This window comes from Typha angustifolia, chromosome 5 (genome assembly GCF_048772165.1).
Source record: "Typha angustifolia cultivar Huaian chromosome 5, ASM4877216v1, whole genome shotgun sequence".
NCBI lineage: Eukaryota > Viridiplantae > Streptophyta > Magnoliopsida > Poales > Typhaceae > Typha > Typha angustifolia.
In genome coordinates, this window is record NC_133243.1 from 6,667,971 (window position 1) to 6,685,260 (window position 17,290).

The window sequence follows — 17,290 nt, forward strand, 5'->3', positions numbered from 1 at the left end:
AGCGAGAGAGGCATCTATTCTACGAGTTCCATAGAAGGAAGACCTCGTCTTATTCCTCTCCATTGTTATCCTCGCTTCTTCCATACACTTATAGCCATCTTCCTCTCTTTCACCAGTGGAGGAGTACTCATGACTTCACACCTCCTTCTCGCTTCCTTCCTCCTCCTCCTCCTTCGACGGCGGCGTTGTTGATGTCGGATAGCTAATGACATGAGGAAGCTTTTTAATGGCATCATCTACTTTGTCCGAAACCACGTGAGGCCCGTAGAGCCTAGCCATTGTTATGTTTCTCAGATTTCACTTGGTCACGAGATAAATGATTACAAGAAAGGAGGAAATGCCACTTCCAGTAGCTCACTTAGTATAGCAGAGGAGCCTTCTACGCCTCCAGTGCTGAATAATGCTTATACTAACAGAGAGAGTAGCAGCAGAGAGATGATGAATTAAGCTTTTTGGAGATTGCTTAAGTGGTTATTCATGTCCTTGTAATAAGAGAGCATTGGAGGTAGATGTGCCCACCTCTTAATCTAATTCCTTCTCTCTAGTTTTATTTTTCTCTTTTTTCTTTTTTAAGAGGTTAAATAAAAAGTCTAGTTCTTTCTAATATTTAGATCATCAATCTTTTCAATAAATTCATATAATAGTCCAATATATATATACATATAGCATTCTAATAAACAAATTATTAAACATTAGTTCTAATATTTATATGAGAATTAAACTCGATCGTAATAACTAATAGAATCGAACTATCGAGTTACAGTGTTGCCCTCTTTCTCGCAGTTATATATTAGCCAAATCAAAAGGTGTGGGCCTTTGACTAAGGACACTATATATCTTCTGCGAGATTCACTGAATCTGATGTCTTTGGATTCATGAGGCAAAAGCGAATAATGGACTGATTAAAGTTTGACTGCATCCCTGTCAATGCTTCATTATTTGGTGGGGACGGGCCTATTTTGCAATGCACATATGGACCAGTTGTACAGCCCATTGGGCAAGGATATTAGACAGTGCTTTGGGACGTTATTAAACAGAATCACTTCATGTATATTTCTGATTAGGTGAGTTAAAAAGACCTCGAGAAATTGATCAAAAATATCTAACATTTTGTTTTTATTGTTACTTATATCTAGCACATAGATATTTATCATTTACTTGATCCATATATTTATCATTTATTGCCTAAAAAACACTCTTTAAGTTACATTTCACCTAACAACAACTAACATAATAGATAACATTTTCTTACTTTTAAAAATAAAAAATAAAAGTACATAAACCACTCCTCATCATTTGCCTTATACTCTGGTTCTCCTTTTATCTTATCCTAATTTTTAAAATTTATTCAAGGTAAGAAGATTATTTTGTATATATAGTTAAATTAACTAATCTATATAGTAACTATCCGTTAAGAAAGTTAAAAATAAGATATTTTTGAGGCATTAAAAGCAAGATATATGATCAAATAACAAATATTTTTAATTTTTTTTATTGATCATGAGGTGGTAAGCTAGAAAGGTAGGCAAATATGTTAGTTCTCTCCGATAGATAGATTAAATTCACCACATCTATGAGAGAGAATCAAACCCTATGACCTAGGAGTATTCAAACATTGAGTAACATAATAGGGCGTAAATAATAATAAAGACAAAGTACATAATCAACCAATATCACTCACGACTCACGAGCAAATTAATTTAGTTTAAGCCAGATAAAAGTAAACTAGGCTCCAGCTAAGTCTAATCCTTTTTCATGCCGACATAGATTGAGCTTGGCCATAGGTCCTTGGGGGACCAAGTAATAGCATGCTTGAGTGATTAGGACTTGATAGATAATATTATAAAGAACGTTCTAAAGAGTCAAATACTTATTCAAGCTTGATTTAGACCTTTTCCAGAGAATAATTATCTTTTCGCGATTCGGACAAGGGGAATAAATTAGACATCATTATCAACTATATCTCGGGTTTATAGTGTTAGAGCCCCTCGTTTTGCCGGTCAAATGTCAAAACTATGTGATGTGAAACCCTTCCTCTCCCAAAGATACGAAAAATAATTCTCATACCTATATCAATAGATCTCCATAAATACCCACAACAAGAGAAATACAAATAGAGAATATTCATTAGGAATATCTGTTACATAAAAACAAGATATTGTTGAATACATTTTACTTGAAGTAAGATGAATTGAAATTACTTTTATATTTTTAGGGTCACATATTTGCATAGTCCATATCTTCTTCTTCTTCTTCTTCTTCTTCTTCTTTTGAAATTGTTATGGTGTGATTTTGTGAATTACAAACCAAGTTCAAGGACAAGGACTAGTTTGGTGGAAAATATTTTTCATCCAGTACTGTGCACGAGGGTAAAATATATTTATATCCCTTATAAATAGCCTTCCTGCAAGATTAGTAGTCCTCTCGTTCTCTCTTTGTGGATCTCTCTCTCTCTCTCTCTCTCTCTCTCTCTCTCTCTCTCTCTCTCTCTCTCTCTCTCTCTTCCAAGTGGAGCAAATGGACGTGGACTTCTTAAATCCGTCCCCGGATGCCCAGACGGAGCTCATTCGCATGCAGTTATTCCAAATGGAGAACTCTCAGCTCCATACTTTCCCCCAGACTCCTACAAACGTAGCTAATTACAACACCCAGTATTCCTCCATGGACTCGATGAGAGAGATGGTATTCCGAATAGCCGCGATGCAACCTATCCAGGTCGATAAGGAGTCGATAGAGCCACCGCGAAAGCGTCGAAACGTGAAGATATCCAAGGATCCACAGAGCGTAGCTGCGAGGATGCGAAGAGAGCGAATAAGTGAACGGATTAGAATACTGCAAAGGTTAGTCCCAGGTGGGACGAAGATGGATACTGCCTCGATGTTAGAGGAGGCTATCCAGTATGTTAAGTTCTTGAAGAGCCAACTACACTCGTTGGAGCAAACAAGGGGAGCATCACAAAGCTCCCATTTATTCTCTTATCCGTATTATCTACGATAATTAGGTTCATTTATCCGTTACCTGATATTATGTTGTTTATGTTTGATTTGGGTCTTGTTAGGTCGATCGATGTGTAAAGGAAGTTAATGTTTAATTATCGTTTTCCCAAGTTTATTTTTTCCTCTTTATGTTTAGGCAACAATTCATTAATAATATCCAAGAGTTATAAAGCATGATACAAGGAGAGAAACTGAGGGACATCTCTAACTCGACTATATTGAACAACATAACAAAAGGAAATAGCAAACCATAACAAGTAAAGATATAAGCATAATGTCTAATAGTAAAAAGGCGAGATACGATGTCCTTTGAACAAGCCCGTAAAAGTATGATACTAAGCTTGACGTGCACAAAAGATCACAAGAACACAAAAGCTAAAAAAAAATGCTCAATGTTTAGTTCTGTCTTGACCCCTTCCCTGGGCACACACAACCCTACATTTACTACAATAGGGAAATAATAGAAAATAAGAAAATATATACATAAACTCCAATAAAAAAGAATGAAGAAGGTAGGGTCCTAAACTACCATAGGAACGATAGTGCGAGGAGAACTCCCATAAAAAAACTCCAAATCTACCACCACCCAGAAAGTCGTTATTTACTGACATAAAAGAGGAAAGAGACAGTCTTCCTCTAACCTTCTGCCACTACCCTAGGCTGATACAGTGTAGAGGGAGTGAAGTTGCAGAGCCCTAAATCTCTCCCGTGTTTTTCTATGTCAATGAGCGACGAAGAGAAGGCTCAAGATCAAGCGGTGGAAGAGGAGAGGAGATGATGAAAGAGAAGAGAAGAGTAAAAGCCCAAACGAGGTGGGGAAGGGGTAGTGCACGAGCACACCCACCCTCATCGGGCTACACACCTGCAACACTTAGAACGGAGAATAACAAAGGAGGAAACCTGTAGAGAAGAAAAAGAAAAAGGAAAAAAGACTATAGAGGAAATTACCTCTCAGTGAAGGGGAGAGAGCTCTCCCCTCTACTGAGTCATGTGGAAAAATACAAAAGACCCTAAAGTACAGTTCTTTCGGAGGACAAATTATCAACCCGATGCGGAAGTAAATTCTAAGTTATTTTACTTGCCTCCTCTTTATGTATAGTTAAAGGAGCTCATGTACTGGTTGCTTTAATTAAGGATATCACTATTGGGAGTCGGTCCATTTTGATGACCTCTCTTTCAAGTACGATCAAGTTCGAGTCTTTGTGGCACCGTTCCTTCTACCAGGATAAAAATGTTTTCTGCATTGAAAAGAAAAGCTTTATGGAAGAAAAGAAATAAGATATCTTCAACCTGCCAAGTTTTCAGACGATCATGTGCTCATCAATGGAGTCAGGAATAAATCTTTAGATATTGGTATACATATCTAATATATGTATATATATATATATATTTGAGTATATAAAAGAGAAAAAGGGCAGATGGATCCAAGAATAAGAAACATATCGTCATTTGTCGCGGGAACTCCCCCATCCCATCCATCCCATGACATCAGCTTCATCTCTTGAAAACTTAATCCTGTGGCCATCTCTGTACGACACGGTAAAATATGTCGCAGTTGTGGGATCTACTGCCCACCAACCTAAAATTGAAAGGTTGGGGTTGATACAATGAACCTCCTAAAGAGGCCAACCTAAATTCAAAGGTCGGGGTTGCCTTCCTATTGCCAACTCCGACACGTGTCTACGTTGTTGGGCTCCAATTAAGTAGCTTCCGTCACATGGGTTCATTAGTTTGGTGGTTGACCGTTGCTTTCTCCCTAGATGAATTATTATTCTCGGGCTTAGATTTACAATTTTAATTCTTTCTTAGCCTATCTAAAATATGATAATGTCATATGATGATGCACATTCTCACACTAATAAATAACTGCAAGTTGTTAAGTTTTAGACGACTCTAAAGAGTTTTTTTTTTCAATCTCTCTCTCTCTATTTTTTTTTTACTATTTTCAATTTGTCTCTAATTTTTGTTTTTACTTTTAATTAATTTTAAAATTTATATATGGAATCATGTTCATCTTAAAATCACTAATTCAATTAGTGATTTCTAAATATAAATTGCCAGTTGGATCAGAGAGAACTATGTATAAAATTTAAAATCACTCAAAAAATTATAGAAAAAATTATATTAAATTTGATATTTGATTCAACCATTTTCATGCATACCGATGGCTACAAAAGTGGTTTATATGAAAAATAAAATTCTTTAGGTTTGGCGAGTTTTTTGAGTAATTTTTAGATTATTTTTAAGTAGTTGATATTTGGGATAACAGTTTTTAAAACTCAAGAGGGCTTGTTTGGTTAATTTTAATTTTTAGTCTTAATTTTTTGAATAGTAAACTTGATTAGATATAAAAAGATAAAAAGAAATATTTAGTTACTAAATCAGATTAGGGGTCCTTAATAACATAGTTTTGCATATGAGTTTTTGCGTGTTATAAACCTATAAATTTTATTGGGAGGGGAAATTTGGTCAAAAACTCTACTATGAAAGCAATATATATATATTCAAAATGTACTATGTTATTAAGACATAGTTTTTTTTTTTCAATATTTTAGAAGTTAAATAAAAGAAAAATGGTGGAAAGTATTTTTATAGTTACTGGTTTTTTTAAAAAAAACTTATGTACTGTTTTCTTGCATAATGATTAGTTAAAGTTAACTGACAGTGTGATTTGAATATCATAGTTACTAAAACGCAAGGTGTTATTTTAAATATTTCTCAAATTAATATAGTACAGTAAACCTGCCCAATAAAGAAATTTGAGGATTGGAGTCACAAATAATTACTATGCGAGTAGCCCACAACTCCCCAACGTGAAAGCTCATATATTTCTTATCCAATTTCCCTTCTCTTGGTGGGTTAAAATTCTCTAAAGCTCATTGATATATCCCTAAATTCCAATCGTTATTAAATATTACCCTATGAGTTACGAATTAGGATTTAATTTTTCCTCGATGCATGAAGGAAGGTTGAGTTCTATCTTGGGTTTATTCCCTGTATGTTTCCCATATGTCTTTGTAATATAATTGGGCCAGGCCCAGTTAATTTATTAAGAGAATGTCAAAGAAGAAATGAGAAATTTGTATATAACATCCTATCTTTTAACAAAATTATATTTTACACCTTACATTTTTACTATTTACAAGTTAAACCCTATAATTTAGGGAATATATGCAAAAGGTATCATACTATTGGATCCGTTAGTGTTTATTAACCAAATATTTAGATTAAGTTAATTATACTTAGAAAATCATGAAAATATAGTGTTTTAGTTATTTTAAAAATAAAATATCTCTACTTAAAGGAATATTATTACGCCCAGAGTATATTTGCTAAATCATAAGACTTAATTTATAAATAGTAAAAATATTAAGTGCAAATCATAAATTTATTAAAATGCAGGACGTTATATGCAAAATTTTCAAACTAAATAGGAGAGAGAAAGAGCATATTTACTGGGGTAGAAGCCCCAAAATACATCAAAAGCTACTAAGAGCGAGGGGTGGGAAGGTGAGCCTCCATTGCCTTCAGATTCCTATGTATTTTATGTTGTTTGAACGAAGATTCAGTCTTACTCTTGGCCTGGTCTAATAGGCAACAAAAGAATGCTTTCACACTGGAGATTAATACTTTGGTACAAGTTTTATAATTTAGTTTATGCTACACCAATATTTAATAGCTATTATTTTTCTTAGGAAATTCCTACTTGAATATTGAACAAGCTAATCAAGTTTGATCGATTCAAAGCTTCTAATGCTCTTAACATGGTAGGTCATTTCATTATTACATTACCTTGAACGCATCTAACATATGCTAATTAATTGTGATATCAAGGGATAATAATTATAAGAGTAACTAGAGGCAGTACATGGAAGTATATATTTCCATCTATCATAAAGGCTTGATCTACTTTAATTATTTGACTAAATTACACTCTCACCCTTGTATTATAACCTAATCTAACATCATATTGCAATTTTAAAGAATAAGAACGCATAATCTGCCTTTTATGCAGGTAAACGGAGATTGTGACATTTTAGATAGATTGTGTGTCATTTTAGGGGCAGGTATGCCATTTACCATAGTTATTTTCAAGAAATAAAGAGCAGCTTGCTAAGTCCATGCATCATCATACATGCCAATCTGGTGCAGTTGTTCTTCTTTGCTTGGAAGGCTTTACCTCTGGCTTGTAAGCAAGGAAAAATAATATTTCTTATCCATTCTCTTCACATCCTCATGTAATGCGTCTGTCATACCAATATAATCCCTACCATATATATTGGATGTGAAATCCAAAAGCCTCTTCAATTTAGTGAGCCTTTGCTTTCCTCCTTTGCAAAGAGTGCAAGGACCCACCATTTGCACCTTTAATTAATTTATTTGGTGCGTAATGGAGACTGGATATTGCTTTAAGTTTGATAGCTATTTCTCGCATGAAGACTTTATCTTCACACCTTGTGTAATTTTTTAATCTAGGGTTAATTACACGACAACAAATCCATGGCAATATTAGCAGAGAATATTAAACGACCAATTTATCCTCGAATTTTTTTCTCCTTTTTATCTTAATTTAAAGCAAAGCCAATAATGCAGTATCCTTAATCTCCAATTAGTTTTTTAAGAGGAGAAAGTGCAAAGAAAAAGGGAATCACCACGATTGTACTTAAACAATGCACTATATCTTTCCTTGTCCAATGAGCTGGTCAACTAAGAGTTGCCCTACGGAACTTCCTACCAACCAATGTTTTCAATTGCCAAAAGTTCCATAGGATTCTCGAGTCATGTAAGGTTCCTTTGAACTGTACGTGATTCCATTTCACATCATGACCAAGCAATATTAGAAGCTTTCTAGTATGGCCCATGCGTTTGCGTGCAAGTGTATATATATATATATATATATGAACGATATATAAAACATGGACGCAATAAAAGGTTAAGCAATTAATTGAGCTTGTCAACGAGTTAAACATATAGTATGGGATGGATTAGGTGGATAAGCACTTCCCTAGTGGGCTAATGGCTTGCCTTCCATTACTCTATATGTTGAAGCTTATTCACAAAGTTTAAGGCAACCAAAGGTTGAAAGGCACATTCCAAGTGCTTAGAACTCTTCTTCTTCTTCTTCTTCTTCTCCAACGGTAATGGATCTGCAAGATGATTACTACGATGACTTCATGATCTTGAGACCAGACAAGGGAGGGTGGCTTGATCTCTTCTATCTCCTATTCTCCGGCAAAGTTGACGAGAACAAGGCAATTGATTGCCCTATTGACACCGTGATTGATCAAAGCCGGCGACGATGGGCCATCTTCGTCTCTCTCTTCTTGCAAATGATTCTATTGTTGTTCAAGAAGCCAATGGCTCTTCTTGGCTCTGCACTTGAGTTCTGGATGAACCTTCTCTTGGAAAATGGCGGGTTTGGGAAGCTCATCAGAAATTTCCTACAAGGTTAGTCTTAATAATATTATCTGCTAAGTATGAAGTTTTAAAATAGTTCAAGATGTGTAAGTCGTCCGCATATGAACTTATATGGTGTTCTTATCTAATGCCAACCTTGTGACAAGATTATTGTCAATTAGGCTGTAGTTAATACTAATCAAACAAGTAGGACGTGCAGATTTTCTTGCATTTTACATCTACAAATTAACAACCTACCAAATGTTAAACTTGACTTAGCATAGTTACGATCGTCAGGACCTTACTAGTTCCACTTGAAATCGATATTTAAAGTCATATTTCTGTATGATTTTAAACATTCAAATTATCCGCATCTGTGTCTATGTAGATATAACTTTCTATATCGAGATTAAGAGCTTTTTAGTGAAGACATGTTGCCTTTGAATCCATTATCAAGATTTAATGATTCCTACTCGAATGAGTTACCAAACTGAAACTCGTCAATTGCTTCAATTAAGAAGAGCTTCTTATTTTGATCTTTTCCAGGGAACGTTGCAATTCCAGACAAAACGTCATCCAATTATAGATCATCCATTGGACTACTCGACACGAGAGTCGATTTGGATAAGAAAATTAAACCGAGCGACAGCAAATACCATGTATCACTCTCAATCATGGCTGCAAAATTAGCCTATGAAAATGAAGCATGCATCCAGACCATTATCCATAACAACTGGCAGGTATAATTTCTTTTTTCCCTCAATCCATCATGTATATACAGCATAAGATTACACCAAGTTGGGTTAAAATACCCATGCAAAAGAACTTAACACCTTTTCTCTTATATATCTTGTGTACAGATGACATTCTTGGGTTTCTATAATTGCTGGAATGGTAAGATTGCTTCTAAAGTTTTGTAACAATCTTATTCATGCTAATTAACCTTCTTATCTTATCAACTAACAAAAGTAATCTTCTATGTTTCAGATTTCCAAGAAGAATACACCACCCAAGCCTTCATGTTCTGTGACAAACCTGTAGATGCTGAGTTAGTCGTAGTGGCATTCAGGGGCACCGAGCCATTCAATGCAAGCCAATGGTGCACTGACATAGACTTCTCATGGTATGAGATCCCAAAAGTGGGGAAAATCCATGGTGGATTCATGAAGGCACTAGGACTGCAAAGGAACTCTGGGTGGCCAGAAGAGTTAGAGCTCAAGGATGCAACGAAGCCATTTGCTTACTATGCCATCAGAGAGAAGCTAAGGGAAGTGTTAGATGAGAACAAGAAGGCAAAGTTTATAGTGGCAGGGCATAGCTTAGGAGGGGCATTGGCTATCCTATTCCCAACAATATTAGCAGTGCATGGGGAGGATAAGTTGTTGGATAAGTTGAAGGGGGTGTACACATTTGGGCAGCCTCGTGTGGGAGATGAGAAGCTTGGGGAGTTTGTGGAGGAGAAGTTGGATAGGCCTAAGAGGAGGTACTTTAGGATTGTTTATTGCAATGACTTAGTGCCAAGGGTGCCCTATGATGACTCTGCTCTCCTGTTCAAGCACTGCGGAGAATGCCTTTATTATGATAGCTGCTACAGAGGAAAGGTGAGCCCGGTCATCTCTCTCTCTCTCTCTCTCTCTCTCTCTCTCTCTCTCTCTCTCTCTCTCTCTCTCTCTCTCTCTCTCTCTCTCTCTCTCTCTCTTGTGTAAAATTTGTGTGTATATTTTATTTTTAGAGAAACGGGACTTTATTATATTCTGGTTAAAGCAATGAATGTCGCTAGAGTTTAAAACTTAAATATTCATACAATATAAGCCCTTCCACGACTTTAATCATTTAAGCTTATACTATTTTTTTTGGATAGTTATACATATACATACACCTCTCTAGGCACCTATAAATTAGCAACCTGGTCCAACGTTTTATCTACTTGGGTTCGCTTGGCATCTTTAATCTTGTAACTCTTTTTCATTATTAATGAAGCTTTAGTTGGAGTTTAATCTCCAATCTCTTTTTAAAAACAAAGAAAAAAGAAACATACGAAAATAAAAGGGAATTAAAAATCTCTTATACAATATAAGTCCCTTTTAACTATTTGATCATTTGTATGTCTCTTTAGCTATTTGATCGCTATCCTATCGACATAACCTGAACAGATTACATGACATTAATATGTTCTTGGATCAGGTAATGAGCGAGGAACCAAACAAGAACTACTTCTCACTCTGGACAGTGATACCCAAGTACGTCAATGCAGCATGGGAGCTTATCCGGAGTTTGTTCATTGGTTGTGTGGAAGGTTCGGACTACACAGAAGGGTGGCTGCTGAGACTCGCAAGGATTGTTGGACTGGTGATTCCTGGGATTCCACCTCACTCGCCGCAAGATTACGTGAACTCTACAAGGTTGGGAACAGCACTCGTTCCAGCAGATGAATCTAACAAAGATAAATAGCTTTTAGGGATTTCTATTTTGCACCCTCCTTGAAACTAGAAATAATAAAACAGATAGTGTAAACCACGGTAAACATATTATAAGTGCAAAATAAGAATATCTTTTTTTCTTCAACTCTTGAACAATAGAGGCTCAGGACCAGATAATTCTCAAAATTTTGCTACTTCTTGTACATCATTTTAACCAAGGAGAAATAAGCTGTAATTGAAGTTTCCATCTGAAATTTATGGAATCGTTTTGTTGACCAGCCTGACTTGATAACAGTGTCCAAGAATTGATAGCATTCCACTCAAAAAATAAGCCACCATCGATTTGGGTGGAGGTGTACATCCGGGATATATGTTTATTTTACTCAACAATTTACACTACAGTCTACAGTCATACAACAGATACCACCCTATGCTATGCGTATATACATAGAATAGCAATTACCATGCAGTATTTGCTATCCTATGTGTACTTGCATATAAAAAGTGATAAACTTTGGGGAATTTGCTACAAATGTATAACAAAAAGGGACTTACATGATAAGTTTTTGTTTAACTGTGACATTATGAAGTTAAAATACAAGCAATATGGGCTGGAAAAGATGAGTACTTCAATAACTACCTATTGAGTTGTCTGAGCAAGCCATAATCTACAAGGTCACAATGAATTGGCTGAACTAGCTTGCTTGTAGATCGGAGAGTAAATATATGATGGTTACAAAATCCTACAAGAATGAGGAACCAGACATATAAATAGAGGTAACTATGTTTAGAACACGCCATTACATACACTTCACCAGGAAAAGATATATGCCAAACTGAAGCATAGAAAATTACTTGCTTTACCAGGGCCTAAAAGACGTCTCAATCAACCTTGAAATTCAGGAAATTTTTAGCATGGATAGCCTTGAGCGCAGCCTTTGCCTTTCCAGGAAATCATCTTCCTACGATCTCTTCCCCTAACTGATCTACCAAGTATTGTTCCACTAATTGGTTCGCAGAGTCCGACATCAATCACAGAAGTGCTCTTTCTTTTCTCTTGACAATCATCAAAATTGAAATCAAATAAAATAGCCAGGTAACATACTTGGTGGGCTAAGATGTAGTTCTCATAGGCCAAAGGTAGATTCTTAAGGATGTGAAGATTTATCTGTAAAATCACATATCAGGTAAGATGAACTCCCATAATATTTTGGAAATTAGAAAACCAAACAAAATTTGAGAAGGCTTTTCTATAACCACAAACCTCTGCTTCCATGGCACGGAGTTCATTATACGATTTCGAACCTTGATGCCCCTCAGAAAGCAAGTTTAATCTGAAAAGTGGAGGCCTGAGAGGATATTCCATGCTAATCTTAACCTGCCAAACAGAAGTGCATTTTAAGGAAGCACACCATGAGTATGAAAGCAAAACAAATGAAGTAGAATAGTATATACCTTAGCTTCCAACTCCACGATCCTCTCGTTTCCAATTTTTTTACTTAGAACCAAGTTGAACTCTCTTGTAGCATAATCTTCCCAGGTTTTGTCAACAATAAGACTTTCATTTTCAGCTTCTAGGTCAGTGCATGCTTGCTCGGTTTCACTCTCACTATCCAGCAGCATTAGTTCAGGATAATCCTCATTTCTACCCAAAACTTGTGAGCTGCTCTTCTTGGTAGGTGTAATGCTCTTTGAAATCAAAGTCAGGCTTCTAGAATGATCAAGAAGATCTGCGATGCTAGGATCATTTGGCAGATTTGAAGTTACTGCTGTAGGAAGTTCCCCATCCTCTCTTGTACTCTCTATTTCTTCCCATGACGTCACAGATCTTATGTCCAGATCAAGGTCAGCACCACCTGTAGCTTTGCGCACCACAACAGAAGAAAGGGAAGATGAGTCAGGAATGACTCCTGCTGGTGACCAACTGTGTAAATTACACAATGGGGTCTGCAAGGCCCATGGAACATTTCTATAGGCTAGCGGTGGCCACCTGAGCTTCATCAAGGAATCAAGCTGCTCCCTGTAAGCCAATAAAAGGTTCCAAATCTTCAAACAAAGCATGCCTCACCAATTGAACTACAGATACACAGTAAAGAAAAAGGATATGACCATGGATTGAGTTTCAAATCAAGGCAACTTCAAATATAGGACATATTTTAAAAAAAAAAAAAACTCAGCAATGATTTCAATGAGGAATCTATGGACAACCATGTTTTGATAAATTTGCAAGAAAACATATTTCACGCATCAAATGCTTGAAATCTCCCTGCACAAAGTGCATAGGAGGAAAAGGTTTAGAGCTCAAATGATCAGCTATAAACACTCTGCTCTACTTATCCAAGCTGCTGAAAATCTACTGTCATCATCCAGAATTCTCAAATCCAGTGCGGTGACTCACATAAGAGCCATTTGAGCCCTTCTCCTGGAGCGGATCCGCTGCAAAATTGTGTGCACCCTGTTTTGACGACGATACAGAGCAAGTCCAGCAGACACATCGGAACCTTTCAGTGTCTCATTGTTGGGAAATTCATTGCTGCCATGTGAAAGAGGTACCTCTGCCAAGAAATCAATTCCAGCTAGATGTTGTGCCCACTTGTATGGGCGTGAAGTCCTCTCACCAAAGGCCAGAGTATCACCCGCATAAAGCTTAGCCATCTGTATAACAACAATCAGAGATTTTTCTCAATTAATGGAAATAAAATATAAAAAAAATACTGAAGAAAGAAAAATAATATACAAGTAGACTCCAGGAAATTAAAATGCAGCTGAAGTATGGAAAGGCATATACCTGTTGACTGGTTCAAGTGACCTAATTATAATCCTATACATAAATTATGTGTAGCTAAAGAACCATATTATTTTAAGGTACCAACCAACAAAGAAACCAGCTGCTTCAGCAAAAATCATCATCTCTACCCAAGGTCCGAACCAATACAACATTCAACAGAAATATTGCATGTGTTAACAATATCTCCTAAAATTTGGACAAATTACACAATATTTTATTACTAAACAACAGATGCCAGGCCTTGAGCACAGCTGACAAATAAAAATAATCTCTAAATAGTAAATTAAGAGTAACCTTTATATAAAAGTGCACATGTCAAAGCTGATTTGCACATATCCATTTACTAGAGGTCTAGAACTGTGGGACTCTTTCAGGAACCAGGTCAAACTTTTAAGTTTTAACAATCAGCAATCAAATTACAACCTTCAATGGTTGTCTAACAGATACCATACAGGCTCAAGAAAATACCTGGTGTGGAAGCTCCAATCCAGTATCATCTGGAAATAAGTTGCATAAGATGTTGTCAGACCCTTCCTCTGCATCTTCAAGTCCAACACATATGACATTTAATTTTACCAAGTACTCAAACCTTAATGTAACTAGTCTACGAGGTTTAGCATTCGAGTCTTCATCATCATATAGATGAAGAATGATTTTGAGTGGATGAAGTTGGCAAACCCCTGCTTGATCAGCAGTTTCCTTGACCAGGTTCTTCTTTGGCCTCATTCTTCTTCTCTGGGAATCTTCCTCCTCATCGAGTTGATCATCCTCCATCTTACTGTTCTCACCATTTGATACTAGACCTGACATTACAACTGCATCGTTACAACCATCTGATAGTTGAGCTACAAATTATAAATCCAAAAAGACTTGTTACATGAATGCACATTGACAGGTCGTTTCACCTTGGTTACTAATGGCCTACTTGATGCTTTAGCCAAAAGGAGATGCTATGTGAATGGATTAGACATATCTGGGTGACCAGGTGGAGATACCCTAACCACATTTTGTTTCTGACTAGTCAGAAGTGACATATTAATCTCCACTTCTGTGTACATGGCATCAAGATGACTCACGCCAATGGGACATACTTACATTCAAGATAAAGTGGTAAATTCACTCAGTTATAATTGGTGACAACCATTATTGCAACATATTCTATTATTCTTTATCCTTCATTCCTGATGAATTCTTAGCCTTGTCAATATTTCACAGATTACCTCAGTGAAGAAAAAGGAATTAACCTTGAGACAATTAAAATTGTCATAAATAATAATTCTGTATTTCCAGAACTTCCTACTAGAATTTACTTTCCCATATGACCCTAGCTTGATAATAGTAAAGCGTTTTTGAAATATATATTCTCCTTTATGGCTTTATTTATTGCATGAAGATCTGATTGATGGAAGTCATTTATGAGCAAATGTAGGAAAAGAAACAAATCAATGGCAATCCACCACACACAGGTAGACATAGACATGGAGCAATGCAAATCAAATTTATCAAAAATTACCATTCTCCTTATTAGCTTGCTGCCGAGCAAAAGTTTGAGCATCCTTTGTACTTCCTGTAATTTCCATTTCAATTCTCTCTCCAAAGGCTTCTTTCTGGGCTAACAATTGTGAGTATGCTATATAAAGAGGAGGAGGAAGTAACTCTGCAGCATATTGCTGCTTTAATTTCTTTGTGTGCAAAATCCCTAGTTGCTGCTGCATTGGCAAGGTTGCTTTCTTCAGAGATTTCAGATGAGATGGGAGGCTTGAAAGGAACTTTTTCCGCTTAGCTATCGTGTCCAACAGACTGCTTTTACTTTGCTCCAGTTTCTCGTGAAGTTTGCACAGTTCCTTCCGCTGGTATTAAGAAAGAAAAGGTGCTCATTACACAGAGTACAAGCTCCATATAGAAAGAAGTTTTCACCCAAAGTAGTATGTTTCTGATTACAATTAAAAATTTACAGTAAAATGATCCCCCCAAAAGAAAAAAGATATAGCTGCAATGAGTGTGCTGTTATGAAGTAAGAATCTCAGTAGGAAGAAAGTTCAAAGATCATTAGGTTGAATACAGGTTAACTAGAGAAACTAATTTTGGAAATTTAGGGCCTTGGTGATTCTCCACGTTTAATCCCTTTCAAATTAGGGTTCTTGAAAACCTATTAGATGATATCATGAGACTTGGAAATTTCCCATTACTATTTGTTTTGCTCATTTAGGGACAAAATGCGATGAGATGTAAGCTAGTAATTAAGTGATGAGATTCCGTCTTGACCACCGAAACATAGAATCATATCGAGACCCCAGAACAAACACCAAATTTGCCGGAACAAGGGACATTACTGAAGCAAAATCAAGAATCTGCTCTAAAATGCCAATATGATAATTTACAACATCCAACTAAACCAAGAGAATACCTGAAAGAGCTCGAAATTGAGCCTCTTCAGCATCAGATCATGCGCAGCATCACTTGCAAGCACCTTCCCCTTGATATCCTCCGGCGCGCTGCGGAAGAACTCCTCCTCGGGGACGAGGTCTATGTCCGGATACTTCGACCGGAAATCCCTGCAAGCCTTAATGCTCTTCAAGTAGTGGTTCTTCTCGTACACGAGGTTATGCAGCTGCAGCGTCGCAAAATCCACCGGCGCCTTCGCGCGCTCCGTCTCCGCCTTCATCCGGTCTTCTTCCAGCAATATCGCTCGATTCACCTACAAGAAGAGAGGGAGAGAGTAAGAGAAAGAAGAAACTAGGGTTAGATTTCTAGGGTTGTTTGAAGAGGCGAAGGCCAAAAATGGACCTGGCGAAGGGTGATGAAGTGGAGGGACATCTGCGTGACGAGCTCGCGGAGATCGGACTTGGGGCGGCCTTCCTTCTTTATGAAGAGCATGCGGGAGGCGAGCTCCTCCATGGCCGTGCGGGTTTCTTCGAGGAGGTCGTGAGAGGTGCGGGGTTTAGGGCCGGCGGCGTCAACCTCCATCGCCATGCCTGCGACGGTTTGCTTCACCTCGAGTCGGAGTCGAAGGTATCCGTAATGCGGTCTGCCATCTGCCTTCAGTCCTCTCGGGCCGGATCGAGGTTAGACCTACCACTGGATCCGAACCCGTTTACACACCTAAAACCAAGGTAGTCAGGGAGACAGGGACTAGTTAAAAAATCTGTAACATTATATACTTTTAAAATCATTCTAAATAATTTATTTAAACATAAAATAATGTTTTTAACAGTGACTAGTTAGATTTAACTGTCCGAATGATATTTTCCTGTGACAATTATACTATCTAAAAAAATATAGTTAAAAAGTTTAGTAGTAATTATGTAAAAATATCTAAAAAACAACTGTAGAATTGGCGGGGGAATCAATCATAAGAGCTGGTAAATGTGCCTGAAAGATTGGTCCGCCTATAATCAATCATATGAGCTGTCTGTATTTAATTTCAAATTCAATTATGATGGTTGGATCTGCTTGATGGTGAACTTGGACCGATCCGGACGGAATCCACTCTCGTCCTGATCTCTTGGGTCACTCTTTACCTTTTTCTCAATATTTGATTTTATTTTTGCCTTTTGGGCTTTCAGGTAACTTTGTCGGGTTTCTTATTTCTTCTCCTCCTCTAATTTCAACATGTAATTATGGGCTGCTGGCTTCAAATTAAAGTATTTCTTTATTCGCATATACACAGTATCGCATATGAGGAACAA

At 36.9% G+C, this 17,290-nt stretch overlaps 3 protein-coding genes across 3 annotated transcripts; 2 read left to right on the forward strand and 1 right to left on the reverse strand.

Moving 5' to 3' along the window:
• The first annotated feature begins 2,517 nt into the window (after nt 1–2,517).
• Nucleotides 2,518–3,074, forward strand: LOC140760440 (transcription factor HEC2-like). Its single transcript, XM_073097376.1, has 2 exons — nt 2,518–2,897; nt 3,059–3,074. The coding sequence occupies exons 1-2, from the start codon at nt 2,518–2,520 to the stop codon at nt 3,072–3,074; spliced, it is 396 nt and encodes a 131-aa protein (XP_072953477.1).
• A 4,853-nt stretch (nt 3,075–7,927) lies between these two features.
• Nucleotides 7,928–11,287, forward strand: LOC140759997 (triacylglycerol lipase OBL1). Its single transcript, XM_073096749.1, has 5 exons — nt 7,928–8,444; nt 8,940–9,133; nt 9,254–9,287; nt 9,381–9,994; nt 10,578–11,287. The coding sequence occupies exons 1-5, from the start codon at nt 8,138–8,140 to the stop codon at nt 10,842–10,844; spliced, it is 1,416 nt and encodes a 471-aa protein (XP_072952850.1). The 5' UTR covers nt 7,928–8,137; the 3' UTR covers nt 10,845–11,287.
• A 138-nt stretch (nt 11,288–11,425) lies between these two features.
• LOC140759996 (THO complex subunit 5A) lies at nt 11,426–16,637 on the reverse strand. The gene is made up of 8 exons (XM_073096748.1): nt 16,389–16,637; nt 16,009–16,299; nt 15,115–15,451; nt 14,070–14,404; nt 13,212–13,468; nt 12,269–12,833; nt 12,078–12,191; nt 11,426–11,981 (listed from the first exon to the last, which is right to left on the reverse strand). Exons 1-8 carry the CDS (start codon nt 16,572–16,574, stop codon nt 11,724–11,726), a joined length of 2,343 nt encoding a protein of 780 aa, XP_072952849.1. The 5' UTR covers nt 16,575–16,637; the 3' UTR covers nt 11,426–11,723.
• Between the last annotated feature and the right edge of the window lie 653 nt (nt 16,638–17,290).